At 42.2% G+C, this 27,680-nt stretch overlaps 1 protein-coding gene across 1 annotated transcript in view; it reads right to left on the bottom strand.

Annotated features, from left to right (window-relative positions):
• SLC35F1 (solute carrier family 35 member F1) overlaps positions 1 to 27,680 on the bottom strand; it is a 1,021,228-nt gene that overhangs the window by 162,089 nt on the left and 831,459 nt on the right. Inside the window, exons 4-5 of the mRNA XM_078646867.1 lie at positions 8,058 to 8,217; positions 3,639 to 3,813 (exon numbers count right to left, since the gene is read on the bottom strand). Coding sequence (XP_078502993.1) covers positions 3,639 to 3,813; positions 8,058 to 8,217 — 335 coding nt within the window. The remainder of the gene's footprint in view (positions 1 to 3,638; positions 3,814 to 8,057; positions 8,218 to 27,680) is intronic.

A 27,680-nucleotide genomic window follows, 5' to 3' on the forward strand; every position in this document is an offset into this window, starting at 1 on the left:
TCATATCTGAAAATACAACCATCTGAAATAGAAAAATATTTGTGCGTTTTGCAATAAACGGTGAGCCACTTATATAATAAAAATACAAGCGCATGTCAAGGTTAGAAATACTTTCTTCGTGCAGCTAGGTCAACCGTTTGCTGTTTTATGCGGCATCTGCTATGGGAGTCATTCAAGGTTTACGCTGAAGAACCACTTTGTTTCCAGAATGATTAATATCTGAAAACCTGACTGCTGTTCAAAAGGCATTTTCCTGCCAGTGTTTTGTTGGCAGGGAGCTGAAGTGTCAACCCTATTCATTCCTACTTGTTTAACATGACCATAAACAAGATCTATTTCTAAAAGCCAGGGACAACAGTCTCAGACAGCAACACAATTTACTGTCAATGATTTCCGAATGCTTCATTGCGTTCAGTGTAAACAACAGTCCAATAGCCATTTGAAAGATATATTTAACTCATCGTTTTAATGGCGCACACACACGAGGAATTGTGGACCACTGTGAGAAATGCACAATACATTTTTTCGCTGTGGGATATTATCTATGACAAATGCAGCTACACTGCCATGGACGTCAGTTCAGCAAAATGGCAAAGGGAAAGGATGTAGCAACTATCACTGGTAGGGAGCCCACCTCCCAGACCCTACACACTTTATGTGGCATGTTTACAAGGGCATTGCGGTACCGGAGCATCAATTTTTGCGACATTCTGGTGGCGCTGTGCCCTGCTCCATATTTACAGGGCGGTGCTAAGTCACTTTGCGTTGCTGAGCGCCGCTTTGTAAATATGGTCCTCCTCAATCCAGTTTTCTGCAGTACAGGGGCAAAACCCCACTGCTTTTTGACAATGCTCCAGGTTTACAAGGATCTGTAAATCTGAGGCAGCACCAAAAACGTATCCCTCCCCAGGGGCGCAACAGGGAGAAATACTTTTATTTCTCCTAGTTTTTTGCTCTTTCTATGTGTGCTGCAACCAGTCGCAGGATGCTTGTTTCTGGTCCAGGGAGGACCTGGCTTGGCAGTTCGGGCTGGACTGTTCCCATGAGGAACAGGGTCAAGATTGATTTACATATGGCTGGGTTCCAAACTGTAATGGTGTGTTGAGCAAAAAACGATGGATAAACCCCAGATCAGTGTGACTGGGGGTGAATGTTTTCATTGTTCAGCATTCCGCCCATCATTTGTTCCTTTTGCGTTCTGCAGCAAACATTGAAGTACCAAAACAGCATTGATGATTGCTTTTGTGCATGAAGATGTCCCTTCCTGCACAACAACAACCATCCCTGCAACGCAGGCACCCTTACACCATGGTGAATGGGTGCTTATGCTGGTGCTAGTCTGCTTTTGTTGCGCCGGAGAGAGTACAGGAATGTGCAATATTGTTGTAAATACAACACATTCCTGTACTTTGAAAATGGCGAAGCTTGTTGCAGCAAAATTGCTTGCAGCACCGCTTTGCCCCCTTTTCTTGTAAATGTGCCCCTATAGGTGTGTCCCGCAGGTTCACCAGAACGTGTAACAACAAATTGAAAATTATATGGGAACGAGTTTGCTGCAGTTGGTTATCCTTTTAAAGACAATTGCATCTCGTGGCATGACACGTCTCAAAATGAAGGGGGAAGGATGTAGTATGAAACAACATTTTAACTGCTGATGACGTCATTAGTTTCATGCATTGCCCCGCCTCTTCCCCTCATAGGCCTCCCATTTGCCTCATTAAGGCTGGGTGAAGGGCAAAGAGTGGAACCTGCTCAGGTTGAACTGGGCCTCGAATATTTTCAGTATGTAGGAATATTTTTTTTTATTAACTGGTACCGGTTCTGTGTTGAATTTGCAGAACACACAGTGAATTTTCTAATATGCACATGTTTTTGCTCACGTTGAGTAATGTTTCTTACTGGTTTTAAGCTAAGCACCTTTTGAACCGAGCAACCATATAACAAATCTCCATAAAACCACGCCGCAACCACATCACCCAACACCTCCGGCACCCCCACTGGCTCCCCATCGAAAGTAAAATATCCTTCAAGCTCCTCACACATGCATACAAGGCCCTCCACAACATCAGACCAGCATACCTAAAGAAGTGTCTCTCATTCAACGTACCCAAGAGAAACCTCTGATCAGCTGACCTCTCTCTGGCCACCATGCCACCCATATACAAGATGAGAACTGGGGGAAGGTCCTTCTCCTACCTCGCAGCCAGGACCAGGAACGACCTCCCCTCCACCTCGGGCAAAGCCCTACACTGACTGAGTTCAGGAGAGACCTCAAGACCTGGCTCTTCAGATGACCACAGCACTAAGCATGAGCGCAAAATCCGCTCCGATCGCGGATTTTGCGGATTTTCGGTAAATTCGCGGTGCGCGAACTCTCGCGAATTTACCGAAAATCCGCAATCCGCGATCGGAGCGGATTTTGCGGTCAAAAGTTCAAGCGAGCCTAATTTACGATGGCGCCGGCAAGCTGCCAGCGCCATCCTCAAATAGTTACTTAATTAGCTTCAACAGGAAGCTCTAATAGATAAGATACAGCAGGGGCTCGAGCGCCTGCTTTATTTTATCAGTTGGAGCTTCCTGTTGAAGCTAATTAAGTAACTTTTGCAGGATGGCGCTGGCAGCTTGCCGGCGCCATCGTAAATTATTTATGGTGGTGAAAAACGGTGGTGTCTTCTTGAATAAATATGAAGGGCAGGGTTCATTCGGGCACGACGGTCCTGGCACAAAAAATAAACCTCAACAGGAAACACTTGCAGATATCAATAAAGCATGTGCCCTAGTTGAAGCTTAAATTCAGTGACTCATTCATCAGCCCAAAAACAATCGTGAGCGTTGTGGGGGCTGGGCAGGTGTGCCTTCTTCCCAAATATACCATCGAAAATGTGATGCTGGCCAGAGGCATTTGCATCTTTGACTTTCACGAGCGCAATCCCCGTTCTGTTCCTGTGACCAGGAGCTTCTGTCTCTTAATCTGCTGCTCTGATCGGTCTCTGACCTTTTATACACACAAGAGGCATGTGCGCTCGCATGGAAGCCCCGTCCGTTTGGCCCCGCCCACACACTCGAGGAAGCCCCGCCCCCAAATCCGCCGATCCGCATAATCCGCGGATTTTGCGGATCCACGATCCGGGAATCCGCAAATTCGTGAATCGTGGATCCGCAAAATCCGCCCATGCTTACACAGCACCCTACGGAGCAATTCCCCCCCCCCATCCCGAGCCGTGAGACCCTCGCAGCTGAGTTGGGCTTTAAAAACCCCTGATTGATTGATTGAACAGAACAAACATACACAATAAAAGAAATGTACATATTTTAAGACAGAAAGTGCACTTAAAGTACATACGGTAACAAAAAAAAATAGACAGGCCATAGAAAATGCACATGATATAGCATAAGATATGGATACAAAATTAAAAGGGCATGTAACATATACAAAATGAACGTCAAATAGCACAAATAATGCCCATAAAATCATTTAAAATTCTCATAACGCACAAATGCACATAAGATAAGATATGCGCATATTATTAGAAAGGAAAGACAAAATCAATAAAATATCACAACATAAAAAATGGACAAAGAAAAAAAAGAAATGCATATTTCATAGAACAAGCATATAAGATAACTTCTCTACTCACAGCTGGATTCCACTGAAGAAGGATCCAAAGAGGCCAATCATCCCCAGGAACTCCACCCGACTGAGGTTCCGGACAATGTACTCCTCGCAGACATTGGAGATGCCGTATAGTGTGGCTCCGGCCAGCACAAACAGGTCTCCCAACAGCTTGTTCTCACCTGGAAACAGGTACTCCCCTTGAAAGTAAAAGACAACAAAACTCTCCAGTGCTACTCTTCAGGTGAAAATACATTTGAAACATCCACAATAAAGAGGCAAAGGTAGTATCATCTTGAGCAGAGAGTTAGTTCATCTCTTACAGAGCAATAATTTCATATGTCCCCCTTTCCAAGTGCTATGCACTTGATGGTACTGATGTATTCAGCCTGCAATTTACCTTTTCACTTCCAAGAAGTATTTAACATGTAGTCACTGCTCCTGACCCAGTAAATTTCCTCTAGGAAGGAGCTATAGGCAAACTTTTTAATATTCATTCTTGACCTTTTAGACCTCTGTGACCAGGATGAAGTAGTGGCAGCTTACTAAAGTGGCTATCTGGAGAATGTCTGCCTGATGGCATCAGCCAGACATTCTAGAAGGGCTATTGTTAGGACTGGGCAAAAAGAACCGTAGTATGACAATTAACCTGCACCCAAGTGGCCCTGTCGTGTAAACCCCTTAGTAAGGCTTGCTGCTCTCAACGAGCTGTATGGCCTCACATAGAAAAATTCTTGTTATAGTGTTTTTTTTATTTCCCGGCAACTTTTGGCACCTTGTTATGACATTTGAATCAAAGTATTGGGATGGTGTTGGAAATAGTGCAAGCTGTATGTAACTCGAATTGGTTCTTTGTTGAGGGAAGGCGTACAATAGTGACAGTGAAGAGCTATATTGTGCAAGCGTGGCCCACATTTCCTTGACCTTAACAATAAGTTCAGAAGTAACGTAAAACCTGACTTTACTTATACCAGTACACCTTTCTGCAGCCCCTGTAATGGCACATTCATTCTAGCCTTCTGCCCTCATCTAATTGGGCTACAATGTCAAGAGACCTTGAGGGTGAATGAACACTTATGAAATCTAACAACAGGACATGATACGTCACAATGCGATACAACACTTGACGCATAATATTATCTGATCTAACATAACATGGCCGAACATGACATAACATGACACAATACACCGTAATAAAGCATATCTTTGACTGGCATCTTTGAATGGACATCAGGGTTGAGGGTCAGACCAGCATCTGTATAATATGACCGTGAGCCTCCTAAGAGACTGCTTAGGTTCTACATTCCATTAACTATTTTTCACCTCCCGGCATTCAGGGATAGTGCCCTTAGCATGGAAAATAGCAAACGTGGTCCCACTACTAAAAAAACCTAACGCAGACCCTGACAATCTAACTAATATCCAACCCATCTCTCTCCTTCCCTTGGCAGCCAAAGCCATTGAAAAAGTGGTGAATACAAAACTGAATCACTTCCTTCACAGTAACACTGTTTTACATCCATATTTAAATCAAAGCGGGTCACCGTACAGAGTCTGCTCTGATGAAAATCACTGATTCCATCAAATTTATACTGGAAGCAGGTCAAAATTTCACGCTAATTTTATCTGACCTCTCACCGGCGTTCGACACAATCTCTCATGAGATCCTGCTTCTTTGTCTCTCCCAGACCGGAGCAGAGGGGAAAACATGGTCTTGGGTGAGGTCCTTTCTGGAAGATATGGAACTGGCAGTTTGACTTAAACCCTACAACTCTGATGCCCAAAAACTTAAGTATGGAGTGCCTTAGGGCTCTGCCCTGAGCCCCACACTTGTCAATGTCTATATGACCCACCTAGCACATCTTATAGAAACCTTTGGCATCTGTGTCATCTCATATGCGGACAACACACAATACCTATTGACCTACAATAATAATGAGCCTGGAGACACTAACAACTTTGCTGCTGCGTATCAGCTTTGGTGGGGTGGCTAAGGGCTAAAGCCCTACAGTGCATTAGCATTTTTTAATTAGGAATCTACTGAGACGGATTCAGTAAAAGTGGTTGCAATTTGCACACCAAATTCTACTGAATTCATTGGTATTTTGTGAACCAACCTATCAATTAATAGATTGGTTAAAAAAAGATTTTTTCAGAGTGGTTCGCAATCTAACTACCTCATTAAAATGCATGAGTTAGGTCGCACATTTAGACCCTCTACAATTGGTTAAATTCACAGGTGTCAGCAGACCACTATGCCTGTTATAGCTTCTAAATATAGCCATTGTTATTTTTCTCAAAAGCTGCCTGTTCTTCTAAAAAGAAAATAGGATACTTTTAAAAAAGAAAATGAAAAATTTTACAAACACATTTTAGGAGCTGTCAGTGGTATCACGGACCGCTGCCTGTTCCTAAAACCAGTTTTTTTTAACATTCATAAAGGGGTAGTGGTCCCTTCGTTACCCGTTCCCGTTTGCAAATGGTCACCACCAATTTCAATTTGGTGGTAACATATTAATGATTTGTGACGAGAGTTTGGTCACAAAACATTAATACATAAGTTAAGAAATTAGTATTTGGAGGAGACACCCCTTCCACGTCCCTTCCACATATCGATTCTGTATTTAGTCTGAAACCCAAATTGCGATTCGGTACTGTGCTACCGAATTGTAATTTGGGTTTTGTACATTCAAAAATGCAATTTTCCGGTCTGAATGGCTAAAATTTGACTTTAGTGAATGTAATATTGCTTTGTATTTCAGCCTATGGTCACCTCTCAACTATATAGACACTCATTATTTGCTCTTTTTCTCATTACACAGATTACAGCACTTGCTACTTGACTCATAAGATTTTGGATCTAGGGTCCTAATTTACAAAGAAATGATTTGATATAAGTGGCGGCAAATGGCACACTGACATTTATTAAATCATTTTGATTTTGGAAAACAACCTATGTACTATTAGTAAGCCTGGGTGGAGTTTGCGGAGCTCCGCTACATGGAACTCCGCGAAGTGACAAAAAAACTCTACCGCTCTAAGCAGATTTCCGCGAGAAGTGGAGTGCGTTAGGGTCATGCCGTTCGTGGTTATTTGGAGCTCCGGCTGTTTGCCCCATGCTGTAAATCATTCCGAATGTCACAAGAGGGCGTAGCTTCCTTTCTGCTGCTCGAGTAGATGTTCTTCTCGAGCTGCAGCTTTTTCAACGTGAACGGATTGACAAATTCAACCACCCTCGTTCAGAAATCTCGCCAAAAGGGAGATTTTCCCCACTCGCACTCGCCAACTAGACCTTGGCGAGCGCGAGCAAGAAAGAATCTCGCTGGGAGGTGGATTTTCCTCGCTCACGCTCGCCAACTTGATGTTGACGAGCGCAAGCAAGGAAAAAACTCCCCCCCCAGTGCGCTGAGTGGAGTTTTGGGGAAGTCCACGGAGTGCGAAAAACTCCGCTAACGGAGCGGAGCTCACCGCCCAGGCTTGAATAATAGATCAGTTCACAAAATACTGAACTGTAATCAATCACAATTTGACCTACCTCACCAATATTCATGAGGTAGATTGCAAATTGTGACACAGTAGGATAGGCCAAAATCACAGAGATGGTGGCCTGCTGGGATCAACAGAGCCCATGTTAGTGAATGCTTTAAAAAAAAGCAATCTTTAAAAAAAGAAATGGAGCCCATTTTCCTCAAAGGAAAACGGGATACATTTAAAAGATGTAAAAAATTACATAAACATTTTCTAAGAGTAGGCAATACTCCCTTTACCTATTGCCTACTCCAAAAAACGATTTATCAACATTCACAAAAGGGAAGGGGTATCTTAGGCACCATTTCTAGTTTGCAAATAGGTTCCCACCTCATTTGAGTAGGTGGCAACATAATAATGGTTTGCGTCTGTATTTCAGTCGCAAAACAATAATACATACCCAAGGAATCTGTATTTGGAAGACATGCCACAAACAGACCCCCTTCTAAATAGTGAATCCTTGTTGTTTTCTAAACCCATGTAATGATTCGGATTTTTTTTTACGAAATGTTAAATGTGCTAAGCACTTTTAAAAATGCGCTTTTACTGTCATTAACCCTCAGATTTGCAAAATCGAAAAGCATAGCCACTGTTAAACAATTTGGGGTAGATTTACAAGCCCCTTGCGCCACTTTTGCGTCACTTTTCCCATGTTAAATGTGACGCAAACGTGGCGGAAGGGGCTTGTAAATCTGCCCCTTTGTACATAAGGCCCTAGGTCATGTGCACTCTTGTCACTGCTCCTCTAGATTCTCTCTCATCTGTTCTTGCACTTTGTAGACATTTGGCCTGATGAACTAGACAGAACAGTCTAGGTCAAGCCTTGCTATTAATTTACAGAGCAGTAACACAACATCAATATTTCTGCTTTATTTACGAATACCTGCTCATTAGAAGAAAACCTCAAGACACTCACCTGCTCCCAGTTGTCTTCCAACAAGCACATCCGCACCGGCCAAGCAACCTATTCCTAAGATACACACCACCACTCCAATGAAGTGCACAGCCTTGTATCGCACCAGCAAGAAGAACCAGGACAGCAATACCACCACAGGAATGATGAAGCAGCCAAGGAGCTAGCAGAAGAAGAAGGAAGGAGAAATCATGAACTTGAAGCCTTTATACCAACATAGTACTGGTCAAAGAAGCATTTTGGTTTAACCAGGTCAAAAACTACATAAGGATTCAAACAAGAATGAAAATAGTAATGTCGACTTCAGCAGGCATTGTAGAAAAATGAGTATCTATACTTATTTTGGTTACTACTTATGGTGAGAACTTACATATGGGTTTGTGTCACTGTTTAGGTTTGCGGGTGAGTTATTCATGAGCAAAGTTTGAAACTGTTTTAAGAAGACCAAATCCCGTCTACAGGAGGAAACACACAGGTTAACTAAAGAGATCTAATTGAAAGCTTCAGGTGGTGAAATATTAGCAATTCGTCTCATTGAACTAACAAGCAATGCACTAACAATAAACCATGGGGCATATTTACAAGCCCCCATTATCACCACTACGCCATTGTGCTGGCGATAAGGGCATCGCCTTATTTACAGGGCTGCATTAAGTTTCGTTCCGCCACTTCTATTGTACATATGCTCCCATGTTTTATAGCACATCACAAAAGTATAATTTGCTTTCATGAGTTTACACTGCTTGAGTTAGTACATTAAACCCAGACGTATTGACTTTTCCAATATTTGTTTTATTTCTTAGTTTAAACTAGCTCTTTCTGGCAGTCGCATTACACATCACAAGGATGTAGAAATTAGTTTAAATCAGACACGATACTCTGAGACCAACTTTATTTTGCTCAGCAAGCTTCAGCCCACGGCCATGACTATATTTAGAAACTAGAAAAAAGTCCACCTAAAATAAATGTTTACCTCAAAAGTGGTGTCCCCTGTTCTTCCTGACAAATGAGTCATCATTTCCATAATTCATAACTCTACGGATGAGCACACCACTATTAAAAACCCCTGTTTCCTGCTGTGTTTGTTCTTAATGCACATCTAAGCTCGGTGTAAATAACAGGAAAATGTAAACAAAATACACATTTGCATATGTGTGTTTGTTATTGCAAATATCAAATTCCGACCACGGATATTATAATGAAAAAGCCGGGAATGACAGAACATAAGTTTGGACATTCAGGGGAAGATTTACAAGGCCCTTGCGATACTTTTGCGTCATTTTTCCCATGTTAAAAATGACGCAAAATTGACGAAAGGGGCTTGTAAATCTGCCCCTCAGTTTTCTCATAACCACCAGTCCCACACTCAGATTGACCGCATTGTCTAGCATTTTAGTGTCCAAGTACATGTTGACGGGGTAGGATATGGGCGACCACGCTCGCCATTCATTTTACATTGCTTTTCCTCCTCAAATATTAAAATCATGGCCCAATGGGCAATTCAGGGGAATAGATAGAGGCTGTGGTGTCTCATTTTCACTGTGCCCTAGGACTCAAGCTGCACACCACTTGAGAGTCCCTGGTACACAAAAAACAGAATGGGGCTGCTGGCATTCATATCTGAAGGGGACCTGGCCTGGCAGTCTGGACTAAATGGTTCCTCTTGGAGCTGGACCCTGGCTACTAGCATATGTCTGGTCTCTGTTTAGAAGGGCAGAGTGGGCACAAAATGATGGACTGAAATGCGTCCTCAAGCGATCATCGGTGGTTAAGATAAATTCAAGCATTGCTTCCTTTACTTTGCTTTCATTTTGAAATGCCTTCGAGGAGCTATAAAACAGGAGATCTTTTAGCACACTGGTCACTAAAATCACCAAAGCCATTTCAGTTTCTGAGAAAGGGAGGATAAGTCTTCTGGGGACCACGTGGGTGACCCCTGAATCCAAATGCCTGGGTTCCAATCGCAATTTCTTGGCACAGGAAAGATAAATTATGTATTTTTGGGCAAGCCAATTATTCGCACACTACCTCAATGTAAATATGTGTGAAGTAAATGTGGGTGAACATAATGTTCACTTTGCCGCCTAGTACTGTCTCAGTTACCTGGTACCCCTTTCCCATCACATGCTACTTTCTCCGATCTGGGCTTAATTGGCACTCACATCTTTATTCTATGTACTGTACCTCAAAGTCTCTCCTGCTATAAAAAATACTCAATATAAAGTCCCCTTTTCTGCTCCTTGGAACTTTGTCAGTGTGCTTTTGAATGCATGTGTGGGGTGTGCAAAGTTAGTTTGCATCCATCGCAAATTTTATGGAATATTTTTCAACTTTCGCAAATTTGCAGCATTTTTTGCTTTGTTGCATAAGTGGGAGCATCATACCTTTTGCTAGAAAGTATACAGCCAAAATCTTCATTTAAGAGTAACAAAATGGTTCTAGATTAGATATACTTTGCAGAAAAGTGCTATATGTTATATTGTATTGTATTGTTTTATGTTAGGCTATTTTAGGTTATGTTTTGTGTATTTGTAAAGCGCATTATCATCCACGAGGGTACCCTGGCGCTGATCAGGTGTGTGTGCTTAAGCTTGCCTATTGGAGCTAGCAGAGAGTAGGAGGCTCTGATGTGGAGTGGTGCTTTAGGAGTGGTGCAAGAAAATGTCCATCATCTTGATCTGGTTCTGTTAATGTGTGGGTTGTTTCTGAGTTTGCGTCTTACGGAGAGGAAGTGTCTGAGTTGTTGGTGAAAGGAGATACAACTGTTGAGGCAGGTGGGGCCTACGTTATGTAGTGCCTTGAATGTATCTGTGAGGAGTTTGAAATGAGCTTCTTTGTTTATCGGGAGCCAGAGTAGCTCCCTGAGGTGTGGTGTGATGTGAGTTCTGTGTGGAAGGCTAAGGATGAGATTGTCTTCCGAGTTTTGGATAGTTTGTTGTCTCGTAGTGAGTTTATTGGTGATTCCAACATAGAGAGAGTTCCCATAGTGAGTGACAGTTGTTCTAATTTTACTTGGGAGCCATTTGAAGATTTTCCTCAGCAGCCTCCAGGTCCGGAAGCAGGATCCAGTTATGGCGTTGACTTGTGTGGTCATGTTCAGTTTGATGTTGGTAATTATTCTGCAGATCCTGGCATGGGTGCTGAGGGTGGGTGTAGATCTGAGTTTGGCCAGCCACCAGTTGGATATCCATGGTGAGATGTGCTTTCTAAAGATCACTACTTCTGTCTTGTTGGTGTTGAGCTTGAGACAGTTGGCTTTCATCCAGTTAGTGATTTTAGTCATACAGGCAGTGAGCTTGCTTGCTGTGTTGGAGGTATTGTCCGAGAGGGAGAGTATGAATTGCATGTCCTTGACATAGGATAGGATGTTGATGTTGTGTGCACGGATGACATTGGCCAGAGGGATCATGTATGCGTTGAAGATGGTGGGGCTGAGCGATGAATCGTGAGTCACTCTGAAAATAAGTTTGTGGGTTTTTGGGGGGTAAGGTGCCACACTGACAGCTTGTGTTCTGTCCATTAAGAAGAAGCAGATCCAGAAGCTAGCTGGGCCATGAAATGCTAAGTTCATGAAAGTGCCTGATGAGGATGTGGTGTGAAACCATGTCAAATGCTGCAGAGAGGTCCAGGAGTATGAGGGCTGCCATGTCACGTCTGTCAAGGATGATGCAGATGTCGTCTGTGGCAGCAATTAGTACTATTTCTGTACTGTGGTTGGATCTGAATTCAGACTGTGCATCATCGAGGAGCTGGTGGTTGCTCAGGTAGTCGATGAATGTCAGTTTATTAGTTTCTTTAAGATATTTGCCAGGTATGGTAAATGGGAGATGGGTAGTTGGAAAGCGTGGCTGGGTTACTGGATGGTTTCTTGAGCTGGCACTCACATCACAGCACCCCTCAGGTAGCTCCTCTGGCTCCCAATAAACAAAGAAGCTCATTTCAAACTCCTCACACATACATTCAAGGCACTACATAACTTGGGTCTCACCTGCCTCAACAGCTGTATCTCCTTTCACCAACAACTCAGACACTTCCTCTCCGTAAGACTCAAACTCAGAAACAACCCACACATAAACAGAACCAGAACAAGATGATGGGCGTTCTCTTGCACCACTCCACATCAGAGCCTCCTACTCTCTTCTGGCAACAATAGGCAAGCTTAAGCACACACATGGTGGCATTCTTCTAAGTGTCATGGAATGTGGCTGAGTCGATAGAGGCACTGAAGATGGGTATTAATGCTTCAATAGGAGTCCTTTGGTGAAGGCGTTGTGTGGGGTCAGATGGAGCCCTGAGAAGATGATCTTCAAAGAAGCAACGATTTCAATGCTGATTATGGCAGGCCAGGAGATTAGGGTTTGGTCTGAGGCCTTGATGGGAAGTTAGGTTGCGACAGTGACAGTGTCCAGTTGAGGGTCAAATCTGATGCATATACAGGAGATGACAAGTTTTGAGAAAATCCCAATTTCATAGCTGTTTGAGTTTGGTTGCAAAATCTGCACGTCAGAAATTTCCCCATTGACATTTTGCCTGGTAAAACCTGGAGTAGCACAAATGGAAAAAGCGCACTTATTCATGGACAAAGCAGCAGACACCAATTTTCATGATTTTTCCTATTTTTAGACAGAAAACTCAAAATCTGGAAGGAATCCCATTCCCTGGAATTTCAAATTCCCATAGAATCTGTAGTGTGGTGTGTCAATTCCCACACAATTGCAGTGATACTCGTAATGAGCCCATAGTGTTCTTTTCCTGAACAATATCATTGTGCATAGAAAAACTCAGCAAAAGGTAAACCTTTAGAGAAATGTGAATATGTCCACTGTGCAGAACAGAGCTCTTCTAGTAGAGAAAAAATCTGCAAGCATCTGCTGTTGCTCACAGAAAATGTTTACTAAATGTGAACCTGAGTAAAATATTGCGTCTTAAAAATGTATACAAATATCGCCTCACTGGAGTTAGTAATAGCAAATCTACACCAGTGAAGCCAAATTTATGTGAACAATATTTGCACAACAACATATATGTTAGATTATATTCATGTTACCATATTCCGGTTCAATAATCTGCCATCTGTATGAAATATTAGTTATATGCAATGTTCATTATTTAGTACTCATACATTCATATCTATAACAAATTCTAGTTATAAAAAAGCAGTTACAAAAAATGATTAGCCAGCGAGGGTTTATTCGTAGTGGTAGGGTCCGGTTCTTGTAACCTTCCATCCCAACCCATGTGAGTGTTAACTGTGTCATGGGTTATCACTGAGAGGTACACAAGGTGGGCTTTGGTCTTATTTCTATAGGTGCTGGAAGTATGTGTGCTGGGGTGCCACAGTACCCCCAAAATGACTATTCTAGAGTTCAGTAAATGAATTAGCAATAAAGATGCCTTTAAACGTTGTCTTGTCATAGAGGTCAAAGGCCAGTATTCTGAAAAACTGCCGCTTATTCTTTTAACACGGTCATTGGTGTTTACTTTTCTTTCTCTGTCTCCAAAGTGAGAGGATTTTCTGATGTGTACTATGTGACAGTCTTGCTGAGTGCTAAAGAAAATGGTCTAGGTGGTTTATTGTTTTTATAACAAACAACTTTTGAACTGTACACTTATTTCAAAATCTATTGTCAGTTAGGAAAGCACAAAGAAGAACATTCTTACTTTGCTTAGTTATGCGCAAAAGATAAATATTCACTGAAAGTCGATTCCTATTCATTATCATTTGTGTGCTTTATAATGTTATCATTAAAACAATTCTGTGCAAATTTAGAGTCTATTTTAATGTAAAATGACTCAAGTGACAAGTGGCCCCGCTCTCAAAACAATTCCAGTACCACTGCTTGCTACACTTGGTATTGCTTTTGTCAGTTTTGGCATTGATAGTCTTTTGTTGTGCTTTTCCAGCTACATATGTCCAGTATTTGTAAAGCGCAGCAATTACCTGAGGGTGTCAAGGAGATGGGGGCCGACAGGAAGATTAAGCAAAGTATTGCCCAGTGCTGGGCTGATCTGCCGCTGGCACCGGGGATCAAACCGTGAGCCCCTGGGTTCCGGAGTCAGCCACCTGGACGCTGCGCCCCCCCCTCCAGTGAAGCATACCTGCCAACTTGTAGAACAATCTCACCATGTGAGGAGGGGGCGGGGCCTTGAAAGAGGCAGGGCCTCGTGCCAATAAGTACCTATGAGGCACTTTTGAACCCCACCTGCACCCCCAAGCCGCCTCCTCCCAAAAAAAAGAGGCTTGCTGAGGCTGGTGCCGATGTCCTGGGGTGTTTTCATGCCCCTTAATGGACATCGGAAAATGAGCTGGAAAACCATTTTTAAAGTGTTTTTCAGCTTGTTCTCCCTGCCACCGTGTGATGGGAGACAATATTGTGTGTCACACAGTGGCACCATGTAAGTTGGCAGGTATGGTGGATGCGTGTCAGTGAGCTACCAGTGAACTGTTTGTGACTTTTCAGCTCCTTATCTAGGGCGTTTGTTACAGGAACTGGATGTACTATAACCGGTGTTGTAGCTATTTGTTTCCTGACGCTTTGTAGTTGAATCAAATCTGTATTATTGTTGCCTTTTTCTTTTGTAGTTTTCACCCTTGTGGCTGTATGCTATGTGTGGCATTTCTTTACCCAGTGTCAGACTATGTCAAGGTGTAACTGTGCCCAAGTCCCTCTCTCTACTCATGCTGCCTGTTGTAGCTCATTCTAAGTGCTGAATCTGTAAAAAAATAAGTGCCAAGTCCCAAATGTTTTCTCTCAAGCCCACCGCTTAAACTGACAAAAGTTGGGGTTCCTGAATATCAAGAGAGCCTAGTCTTGATTTCACGTCATGCCTCTTTTATCCATGTCCATACTCTCCTTTACATTTATCTAACTATTGTAGGATCTTTTGCTTTCTCCCTTTGTCACTTTTTTCTGTTTTTCCCTTACTCCTTCTTTCTCCCTTTCATACATTCTGGGTCAAGGCCTGATGAGTGCGGGTTCCTACAATTGAGTCTCGGTGCAACCATTTTAAATAATTGTGCATTAAAGAACATGGGGCGTATTTATCATTGTTGTTGTGTCATCCTTGCACCATGCTAGGGGGCACAGGGCACCCAACAATAATGTCAGATTAAGTCACCTTGTGTGGCCCTGCATGGCTCAATAAATCGCGGCCTTGCATTACTCTACCCCTGGAAGGTGCTCCATGGGTGGTGTCACCTCTGCTTCCCTTGACACTTTAGTGAAAAGACATCCATACAATGGTTCGATCAGCTTTGTAGCCCTACAGATCACATATGTACTATAGCAAAAACTGCATTTAAACTATCGAGCTAGGCAGGATGAGCCGACTAGGTTTTGCTAATGACAGTCTGCATAATCATTTTCTGACAAAGGTTCAAATCTCATTTAGCTGTCTCAGATGCCCCTTTCCACACATCAAGTGAAAGTATATATATATATATATATATATATATATATATATATATATATATATATATATATATATATATATATATATATATATATATATCACTCCAACTCGCCTTCAACTTCTCAATCCAAAACGAACAGACAAGCGTGGACCCAGTTTGGTAAGTGCATTATTTTATTTTGCCGATGCCGCCATGACGCGTTTCGGGAGATCCCTCCCTTGATCACATATATATTAAGCCTAGAATGATTCGACATGAGTCAGAATTGAAGTGCCTTTGACCAGGAGCGCATGCCTGGCCCTGTTTCCTCTTTTTGCCCCTTCTATTTCACTGTCAATAAGCATTGTTATAGGGTTAGAGTGCCCACGAGATATACCATCAATTCTATATCTCACACCCTCTTCAGAATTGTATCTAATGTTACTATTTTAAACCAGTAATATTCATCTGCAATAACATGTTTAAACAAATTCCACAATTGCTTAGGATAGTTTCTGTTGCTAAATAGAGCAGGGAAGTTCTGGATTTCAGCTGTAATGAGGATGAATGCTTATAATAATTTTAATAACGATTTCTATGCTTAATCCTGATACACAATTATCCCACTGCTGTCAAATGGCTTTTTATTTAGCAGTCATTAGCCAAACACTCAAATGAACCTGAAATGTTAAAATAAAAATGTTCCGGTGAGGTTTATATCAGTTGACTGGAATAATTCATCAACTATCCTTTTGTATGATTGCTTATTGATTTCGAAAAATGATTTTCTGGCCAGGAGAGCAGCTCAAAGCTCCTCATTATTAGAGTCATTTTAAATGTAGACATAAACATATCATCGCTCATCCACTCACCTTTTGAATTATTCATAGTTTGTCTTTATCAAATAATTCATTTATGTTGTTTATCCATGACAATGCAGAAAATAAAAACATAAAAAAACGTTGGGTTCCTCAGCATTTACACTCAAATTAAAACAAAGATATGCAAAAACATGTTTTTGATATTCCGTCTACAATCAGAATGCAAGACCAGAAATGAAACCCCTCAGGTGGGCATCAGAGTGGAGCTCCGCACCTGGAGGTAAGGAAAGCAAGCTTTTTTATTTCATGATTGCTTAGTGGCTTACAATCGGATGGACCAAGCTGGCTATAATGCGAATCATTATGAGATCCCCAATGTAAAGCCTGATAGGTCTGACCCCACCTCCGGAGTCATGGATAGCAGAGGCACTGGTAACACCTGGCGTGGCGTTATTGGGATAACAAGTGGGATGCTCCACTTTCAGGACCAAAAACCCCCAGGTGAACCAAACAGGATCCCCGTTGTTCTCGCAGATCTTGTAAGTGTAATAGGACTGGAAGTTTTTGCTACTGACCCTATGGGAATATCAGAGAGACTCATAACGAGTCCTGTTGCATGCATGACCCATGAGACGGACAGTGGGCTGATTCCTTCCTCTACAATATCAATGAGCTATCTGGTTTGGGCCGCTGGTAGGGCAACTGAGGACTCCTCTCTGAATCCATAATTGCTTAATGTCAACATGAGCCAACAGGTTTATTTTTATATGAATATCATCAACCCCACGATTCACATCTGCCTGATGAAAGAATCCGAAAGCTAGACAGAGATCACCAATGGCCTTAGGATCTACCAGAGAATAAGGAGAATTTGCTCCAGGATAATGGAACTAAAGCCGGGATATTAGTGGTACACCAGAAACAACCTGGTCAAATGGTTCTGATGCCTGGGCATCATCTTCAATGTAGACCTCACCTTTGCTGTGGTTTTGAGTGTCACTCTTAACACATTCCATGCTTTGTCCAACCCTCCCACTCCTTCAAACCCAATATCGGTTTTCGTGCTGGTTTCAGTACAGAGACCGCTCTACTAGAGGTTTCGGAGACTGTGCGAGAGTGTGTGGATAAGGGCGAGGAGGCCATGTTGGTTCTCCTCGACCTATCCGCCGCTTTCGATACTGTGTCCCATCAAATTCTCCTAGGCCGACTAGAGCAGATTGGACTGAGCGGCACTGCCTTAGCCTGGGTCAGTTCTTTTCTTCTGGAACGTTCACAGAGGGTTCTTCTCAGACCCTTTAAATCTGGATGCAAACCACTCGAACGCGGAGTCCCACAAGGCTCAGCGCTAAGCCCTCTGTTTTTTAATGTCTACCTAGCCCCACTGGCCAGAGTGGTGGAGGCATGTGGAGTCAGAGTGATCTCATATGCTGATGATACTCAGCTGATATTCTCATTTAGAGATCACTCTGACTCCAGCCTCTCCAGCTTCCGCCATTGTCTGGGCGAAATCTGTGCGTGGATGTCCTCAAATCACCTACGGCTTAATACTGACAAGACTGAGGTCCTGTTTTTTAATCAAAAAATGACCATCCCACCCCCACTCTGGTGGCCTACGGTACTTAACCCCCCTCCAGTCCCGGTCCACTCTGCCCGCAATCTGGGGTTCACATTTGATGATACCCTTTCCTGTAGCCCTCAAATCAATAAGGTTACTGCGACCTGCTTTGGCAAACTAAAAATGATGAGAAAGATCTTCCCTTTTCTGCCAATGGAGGCTCGCAGAACCGTCACTCAGGCTTTAATCATTGCCCATCTGGATTACGCCAACAGTCTATATGCTGGGGCCCCTCTGTATCAAATTGAACGCCTGCAGGTGATACAGAATGCTGCGGCAAGACTGATTGGTAACATCCCATATAGACACTCTATCTCTGCGTTTCGTAAAGAACTCCACTGGCTTCCTATAGCCAGCCGTATCAAATTTAAAACGCTTGTTCTGGCCTATCGTGCTCTGAACGGCTCCGGCCCAGAATACTTAAGAAAAAGATTGAGACTGTCTTACTCAGTCAGAGACCTGCGCTCTAACAATCTGCGTCTCATGCTTGTGCCTAGATTTCGGCGCTCAAGAATGGGTGGCAGAGCCTTCGCTGTCTTAGCTGCCAAACACTGGAACAGCTTACCGATCGACCTGAGATTCGCTCCATCTGAAGCTCTGTTCCGTAGAGGCCTGAAAACTTGGCTATTCGCTTCTATCTAGATTGCTCTTCTCTTCTAGCAGATAATTTTAGCGCCGGGACACCCCCGTGGGGGGTAGCCGTGCGCTCTATAAAATCCATAAATAAATAAATAAATAAATAAATAAATAAATAAATATCAAGTGGCAATAACCAGCGTCCTTGCTAATTAGCCCGTAGTACTAAACTGAGTCTTGATTGCCTGTCCAGTGCAACTAACTAGAGCCATAGTTAATTTCACTCTTTTGCATGTTTGCAGGTCTTGACTTGCGCATTGATGTTTTAATTCAGCTCCCGTAGGAAAGTATTGACAGACTACTGACAGTAAAGAGCTAGGCAGACTGACCTTAATCAGAAAACATCACAATGAAAATGTGCATTAAAAGCAACTCATTGGCTGGTGGTGGTGTGGAAGTTTAAATCCAAGATTCGAGGGCCAATTCATGCATAGGCCATGACCATTACCATAAATAAGCACCCAACTACATCCTGGCCAGTATAAGATAAAGAGAATTGAAGGTGTCAAAATACAGCTGTAGGTCCAGAATAGTTCAGGCACACAGACACAATGATACCTGAATGCCCTGAACTCTAATCTGAGGCCTTAACATAATCACCTGTGCTTAAGGAAACTCCTGAACTTGGAACACTGAGAGCTAAGTCCTGATGTAGAATTCATGTTACCTATGTACTAATAGGTCAGATCACAAATTGTACATTTATAAGGATTTGCAAAACAACCTGCCTAATGAATATTAGTTTTGGAAAGTCACACAGTAGTGGCTCGCACAGGTAAGAGCAGTGGGGCAGGGCGGAGCAGGGTGGTGGAAGTTGACAGACGACGGGATAAGTAATATTAAATAAATAAATCCACTTACTTTGCTCTTATTGGCGATGTGGCGAGCACAAAGTAAGTGGTTTTATTTATTTAATATTACTTATCCCATCGTCTGTCAACTTTAATCCACCCGCCAGCCTACCCCACCCTACCTCACCGCTCTTATCTGTGTGAGCCGCTATTGAGGTCATACTTTGTTATCCCCTGTGATTGGCTGTTAATTCAGTGGTGGGGACCAGCAAAAGATAGCACACCTTCGTCCCGGCATTTGCATTCCCAAATAGGAGACTTATTTTTTTAATCGGCTCTTGTCCATTAAATGGAATGGGGCTGCTGCCTCCAACCCCCAGAGCTCACTGTCACGCTCCCCAAAGGGGAACAAGCCCAAGGTCACAGCATTGCTAATACAAATAGGATGCCACCCTCTTTGAAGAGTCAGTATCAGGGTAATGGTTTTCAACAACAAGTGCAGTCACAAATTATTGACACGTTCATCTACAAATTGCAAATAGGAGGGGGGTGTTGCCCCTTTCTCTTCCCTCCTATTTGTAAATCAGACAGGGCCAGAAAAGCTGTTTGATGAGTTGGAAACAACTCTTAAAAAGGATGTGTAAATAATTAGGATGTACTTTGCATCTGCAAACCCTGTGATTTTGCAAAATGCATGCAATGCAACCGCAATATACCTTTGTGTCAGGGGCGGCTCCTCAGTAATAGTGGAGGAGCGCCGCACTCGCTAAAAGAGAAAAAATCAAATGATAATAAAAGCAGTTTATTATCATTTTATTTTTGCCTATATGACAGCAAACAATGCGAGTCTTCAGAGGGGCGGGGCCAGGCGAGGCAATCCTGTTCGACAGGCATGGCAGTGGGAGGAGTGGTGGGCACTTTTAAGTGCGCAAGTCTGTTTGACCAGCCTTTTCAGCCATCCACTTAAGTAGCCCTTTGAACATGTTCCAGGCCTGTCATTGCAGCCTGTGTGTGCAGTTTGAAACTGTCATTTCCACCTGGCAAAATAAACCTTTTGCCGGGCCTAATACATATAAGTTACAGATAGGGCAGGTCCTACACAGTCCAGAGGTCAGGGTGCAATGTAATTGAACGGTAGGACATGTACATTTAAGTTTTACGTGTCCTGGTGGTGAAAAACTCCTACATTTATTTTCACTACTGCAAGGACTACCTCTACCATAGAATGACATTGGGTTACTTGATTACAATTAATAAGCGAAAACGTCCCATTGGGAACAGGTAGACAGCTTAAACTTGGCTTGTATGGAATTGTAATTCAAAGCCCTCTTTAATTGTAAAGTCAGATTTTTAATCACAATTCTGAAAATGCCACCTCTAGAAGGTTGGCATTTTCCTGTCCCAATGTAATAATGCCGATGGTTCCCACAACTCTCGTTACTAGCCCCACCGAATCAAAGGGATTCATGTAATGCGGGCCTAAATGTTCAACAGCTGGAAGAAGTAATAGGATTCATATATAATCAATTCTTTATGCCTCACACTTTTCATTGGTTTTATAACTGTAACTGAATCACAATGTTCTTTCCTATTTAAAAAATATTATTGAAGCATACTCAAAGGATGGAAAACATGTTGATTGTTAATTTAATTCACGAAACGTAGGCACTTTTTTCTGAAGGTTACAGAGTGGTATAGCACCATGAACAGAAGAAGCAGACAATGGTGATGTACTTTGCATCATAAAAGAGCGCCAGTCAATGGGTCTGAAAGACCAGCCTGGCACCCATAGAACACCTAGTACTGAAACATGCTTGAATGCCATGGACTATGAATAAAAAGCTAACTTCAGAAAAGAGAGATGTTTTTCTATACTTCTGCAAAGTGCTTCTTTATTGCTCCAATCAGCATCTCAGTAATTAGCTTCACAAATAGCTTTAGCCAGATACTCCTTGAAAATTATAAATAGAGGCATGTAAATTTTGCTTTTCTTCCCTCAGTCTCAACTTGATCTGACCTTTCTTGATTATCCATGCACTTCTAGAAGGAATGAGGGGTGAATCTAACAAAACAATTGTTGGGGGGACGTTCTCAAACTGTACCGAGTGAGCCATCAGAGAAAAGATATGACTTTTAGCCCTTTTTGGTTGTCTTAGTCAAAAACATGGTCCAACACAAGGTTTAACCCAATACTAGCCAAATACAAATCATTTGTTGCTCCAGTTCAAAGTGTGGTCAAGAGTAATGTTAAGCCATAAGTATGTCTTGTTACACAGATTCAAACCTCTTGCCATTCTAGTTAAAATATTTATTAAAAAAAGATTATACTGTGGATATTCCTGGTTAACTACATACAAACCATTTGTTTTCTCATTCAAAATTATGGTCAAAAGGAAGATCAACCTATGGTTATTTCTGGTTGACAAACCATCAATCGTCTCGGTGAAAATCACAGTAAAAAAGATGAAAACATAACTATCACAATGCACAAATTGCTTCCATATCAGAATTGTGTTAACAAAAATATTGTCTGACATAAATGTCATGTAGATTTTCCATCATTAACTCCAATGGGGTGATATTTTAGCAATTATGTGTCAGATAATATTTACTCAATTATATTCTAGTATAACGCAAACCAAATAAATTGTTGTTCTGGTTAAACGTTTGATAAACAACAAGGTAAATACATGGTTATCCTTCGTAATCCAAGTATCAACTGTTGCATCAGTCAAAATCATGGTAAATAAAGTTTAAAATATGGTTATCCTTTGTTGGCTATTTACAAATCCTTTGTCATTCAGTTAAAAAATATTGTCAAAAACAAGGTTATTACGTAGCTATCCCTGGGTGACCATACACAATCAATTACTCTTCTCTGTTACAAAGTTAATTTGTGGTTATCACTGGATGGCCACATACAATCCATTTTGCATATCAGTGAAATGCATGGCGAAAACAGGTGAAATCATGGTTACCCTTTGTGGACCAAGTTCAAACTAGATTTTGCCTTGGTCAAATGCATGGCCAAAAACTTAGTTAAGCCATGTTCGTTGTTAGAAACTGGGTTTTTATTTTGGGATGCAGAAAACCCCTTATCAACTTAATAAATACACAGAGGTTAGCTAGCAACACAGTTCTCAGTTAATCTCTCTCAACCTCGCTAACAATGTGATAAGCAGAAAGTAATTCCCCAGAGAAATATGTGTTAAGTTTAAGCTGTACCAAACATTTAAAAATTGAATAAATCAAGTGGTTAGTCCCGTTCAAAGTTTTTACTCACTCACTTGGTCTACTTTTTGTAGGTCAGAATCTTCAAATGTGGCAAAGTCCATGGTTGATGGCAGGGAGGTTCCTGAAAAGTATAAAATGCCTGCTGAAGATTTTGATGCCCAAATGTTTTGAAATGGATGAAGCTGGATTTAGTAGCTGCCCATGTTTTTTCAACACTGGGATAAATTTACTTCCTCCCCTGTGTCTAAGATATTCCTTTTGGATCGAGTCACTCTTTTTGGTTCTCAAAATCTTTCTGACTAGAAGCAGTAGCCAGATAGGGCTCCACTAGTCTGAATACCTTTACATCGTGGATCTGCTGAACCCATTTTCTGCACCACAAAAAGATCAGACTCAGACAAAGTTGATTTTTTTACCTACCCTAGAAAGCCTCAGTACCTTGTCCCCGTGATGCAGAAGTGCAAAAAATGACCAGGTCCTATATTTCTCCAGTTGCTACAAGAGTTCCTTCTTTTCACTCCTGCAGGTGCAGCAGGGCCGGCTTTAGGCATGTGCAAAGTGTGCACCTGCACAGGGCCGCCAAACCCCAGGGGCCGCCACGAGGAATCGGATACATACATATTCGTGGCGGCCCCTGGCAGGGATTTGGCGGCCTCCCCGGCTTCCACTATTACTAACTTCCAAAGCCCTGAGTCACCCCCCCTCCTCCCCTCTCCCCCTCCTCCCTTTCACTGCCTGGCCTCTGGCTCCGCACCGACCTGTGTTCCTCGTTCCTGATTGACGTCTGGGGACCAGCATGAGCTCGGCTGCATGTGCTACAGTGAAAGCACTTATTATTTTCGTTTTGGAAAGGTTTCTTTTACACAATTGGGCATGGGCAGTGCCAGTGCATCTGGATTTTGTGGCCTTGCCTTTGTACTAGTGTGGCAGCGCATGTACATTCATTTATGAACATTTTAATTATCATTTAGCTTTAGCGGCAAAGGCAATAGTACTGATCTTTCTATAGTGCAAGCAAAAATTCATACCATCCGTGACTTAAAAAAACAGTTATCGTATATGTGCAGTGTCTCTTCTAACAAAGTCGTCAAAGTTAAACTATGCCCAGAATGTTATAAAGGTACTAATTTTAAGATTGCTACATACTCCGCCCCGCCCGGAATCCCTCTTCCAGGGCCCGCTGCCTACGCGCCCTGCACAGGGCCACCATGAGCCTAGAGCCGGCCCTGGGTGCAGGTCCTCATTACAGGCTTCTAGTCACTACATCCCAGTCCATTTAGGGCTCCTGCAAGGTCTAGCCCTCTGTGGTCAGCTGGGCCCATTTGAAGTCAGGAGTCTGTGTGATGTTTGTGCCCCTGGAGTAGGCAAACAGGAGGTCAGCTACATGACCCTTGGAGAGACCTGGTTGCCAGAGGGAGTCAGACAAATCAGATGCCCTTGAATCTTAGTTGTTCCAGAAGAGCATTCTTCTTCAGACGTAGTCTCCCAATGTCCAAGAACGTTCTGTTGTGGTGAGGTGTAAGTGATATCCTCTAGTCAAGCCAGTGACAGGAGATTTTTCCCAACCAATCATGTATATGTTCTTACTCATTGCCTTCCTCTTTTTGAAGCACTTCCTTTGTGCTTTACTGTAAAAGTTCACAAAAACCCTAAAGCCCAAATGGCTATTGCCTTATTCGCCAGAAGGTGCTCTCGCTCTCCCTAAACCACTCCTGGAATGTCTAAGAGGACCCTGTAAATGAATGGAGGAGATCCCGCCAGTCCCATCTAGCATCTCCAAGTCAATAACGGTGTGGTAAAGGCTGTTATTTCTCTGGCAGTTGTGGCCGCCACTCTCCCAGAAGGCTAATCCCTATTCTGTGGTCAAAGGTTGACAAAACCCCTTCCTTTCTGGGACCAAAAGCCAAGCCATTATCCTCTAGTGAGCAAGTCATTACCTCCAGTTAGGGTTGTGTATTATGGCTCTACAGGTGAAATGAGTGGCAAAACTGTTTGTAAGCTAGTTGTGGCTGAGGCAACACAGAGTATATTTTTATAAAGTTACGTTTCCACTAGCAATATCAAAAATGTACATTCACCATGAAATTAAAGTTTTAAAACTTAGCAGAGCATAAGTGTGAATTAAATGTGCTGGCATTTCCCAGACAAAATTAGAAATTAAGGGTTTTACTTTTACCTAGGCCTAGTCGCAATTTAGGAATTGCTTCCCATTCATTCCTGTGGGCCTAAAGGCCCATAGGAATGAATGGGAATCGCATGTGCAATTTGTGAGTACCCAATAGGTACTCGCAAATTGTGCATGCAATTTCATGGGTGCAAGGGTGCCAAAAGAACACCCTGTTGCACCCCCAAAAATCTCCATGTTACCACATGCTGCGCACACACATGCCCAAGGGCTTCTGTGTGTGTAACATGGAACTTTGAAAAATGCACTTCAGTGCATTTTTCAACGTTTTCGCAAATTACCATCAAGTTTGCATTTAGGGAATCACAATTTGCGATTCTCTAAATGCTTTCGCAATTTAAATAATCGCAAATTTTGCAATTACTTAAATTGTGAATTTGCATTTGGGTTGATGCATGCTAAATGAAAAAATGCCGGTCGCAAAGGGGCAGATTCTGCGAATCTGCCCCTTTGCTACTGCCATTTGGTATGATTCATGTGCCCCTTTGTCACAGTGAGGGCACACTATACCAAATATATAATGCAACCATTTTCTGTATATCAAGCAGCCAGCTATGTAGGCCTACATGTCACAATTTAGGAGTGAGTTAACCTCTTCGGTGCTCATGATGACTCCCGGCCGTCATGAGTCACAGTAGGCGTGTGCTCATGATGGCCGGGAGCCGTCAGAATATTGCCACTCAGCCCATCCGCTGTTAATTCCCCGCCAGCATGCAGAGTTCTGACGGCTCCTGGCCATCATGAGCATAATGCCCACCTTCATTTATGATGGCTGGTAGTCGTCATGATCACTGCAGCACCACGCCCACCCCCAGCCCCGCCCACACCGCGGAGAAATTTGCGCCGCGGCGAAGGGGTTAATAATAGACATGTGTGAGTGGTGGAAATAGACACCACAGCTCACACACAACATTTAACTCCAATACCATTAGTTCCGTTTCTGTCCATCTACTTTGGTCTTACAGGAAGTTAAATAGACCAAAAGAGTAAAAGAGATTTTAACAGTACCATTTTGGAACCAGAGCACACACATTGTGGTACTGGATAGCAGTGCCACGGTACGCTGAGGCCATAATACCAGGCCAATCGTGTCTAGAAAAAAGTGATAAATCCAAGGTGATCAAGCAGAGAAAATGACTCTACTGCTGTCATCTATGTTAAACCAAGTACAAACCTTAGGTAGCCCTGGTTTGCAAATGAAGCTAAAAGCAGTGTTTCATACTGAATGATGATGCATACATCTTTGACCCTTCAGCCACAAATGATTGGAAATGTTGAATTTTCTAAATTTCTAATGGAGCAATTAGAAAACTCACTAGTATGGCAAATGTGCCAGAAATTGATGTAGGGTTCTTAAAATGACTAGCAGCCATTTCTGTCATAAGAGGATGTTGGGAGAAATTAGCAAATACATTTAGGAAATCTCTGATCATTTCTGTATAACAAACATTATTTTTTTTATGTTACGGAATTTTATATAGTGCAAACTTGACCCGAAGGTATCGCGTATCAGAGCGTTTTACATGAGCACCAGTTGCGTTACATGAGGACACATTTATTTTTTGTTAGGCACGGGGAGATTAAGTGACATGCCCAGAATCACAGGATGTTCAGCATCGTTGCAGAGACTCGAACCCAGTTCCCAGATTCGAGGTTGACCGCCCAAGTCGTTAGGCCAACTCTTCTCCCCATTACTTAAAATTAATGGGTGATGTGCAGTTTTACCATCCCATCTCCTTTTAAATTCTAGAAATGTTTTTAATAAGCTGAAAATGAAAAAAATATCCAGGAAATTAATCACTCAAATGTTTTAATGGCTTCACAGTTTTAATTCTGAGAAATGGTATATCCTATAGAAAAAATACTGCTTAATATAGGTTTGGTTTAGGTTGCAGAACCAGGCCCCAGACTAGATCACATTACTAAAAGTGCATGTTTAAATGTTGTTCACAGGCATTTCTTTTTATTTGCTTTCCAGAAAATCATCAGAATTCAGCTGCTGCCACGTCTGTCTCTGTATGTTCAAAAGTATCATTTTCGCTAGCTTCCTTCGCTGATGGGATGTACTTGAAACAGTTTGAAGGTTAATGTGCTAAGCCTCCACTGGTTTACTAGTTGTTATGAATATGCAGAATAGCCCATTGTATTGAGTTACATGTCTCTTGTTTCTGTCCCGTGATAATCGTTTGCAGTTAAAGGCTCTGTAAATTAACAGTGTAATTGGTTTAATGTGAAAGTACAATTTTTATACCATCTTTCTATATAATAACATGCAGGGAAATCGTGTGCTTTCTTTGCCCAATACATTATACATTATATGCAAACATTTAGTCATGATGAATTTTGATTTAGACAAGACATTTTGCTTTAGACATTTTTGCAATACAGCATTGGACATTTATAAAGAGATGCTTATTATTTTAAAGAGGCATTGCTCATTTTGAGTTTTTTGGGGCATTGGCCATTTTTCTTAATTTCTCTCCTGCTTGCACATGTGGTCCTTTTGTATTTTAGGCTTATATTATTATTAATTGATTATTAGCTAATGTGCTGTGGCTAATTTATTTCTTGATGACATTTGGCTGATTCTAGCTTTTGCTCTCTTTAATGATAACTTTGATATTTGCATAGATCTACAAAATTAAGAACCAATGATGCCTATTTGTGCACATTTTTCTTTAATGGTTATGGCTGAGTAAATTAGATTTGTGGATTCACCCTCTTTCGCAATTTGACTCGCCTTAAATGTTAATTGGATTGGCACATCAACATAATGACACGTTCCAAGATTAGGCTAAAGAGAAGAGTTTTTTGCTGAATAAGATGCCCTGCTATTGTTTATGTTCATTGACAGACTATGCTGCAAGAAGAATGCTCCCTCAGTGCTGGCGCCAGGATGTATGTGCTGTACGATTGTCTCATGCACCTTGCACACTATGTTACCCCGTCTC

The sequence above is a fragment of the Lissotriton helveticus genome, chromosome 6, assembly GCF_964261635.1.
Source record: "Lissotriton helveticus chromosome 6, aLisHel1.1, whole genome shotgun sequence".
Lineage (NCBI taxonomy): Eukaryota > Metazoa > Chordata > Amphibia > Caudata > Salamandridae > Lissotriton > Lissotriton helveticus.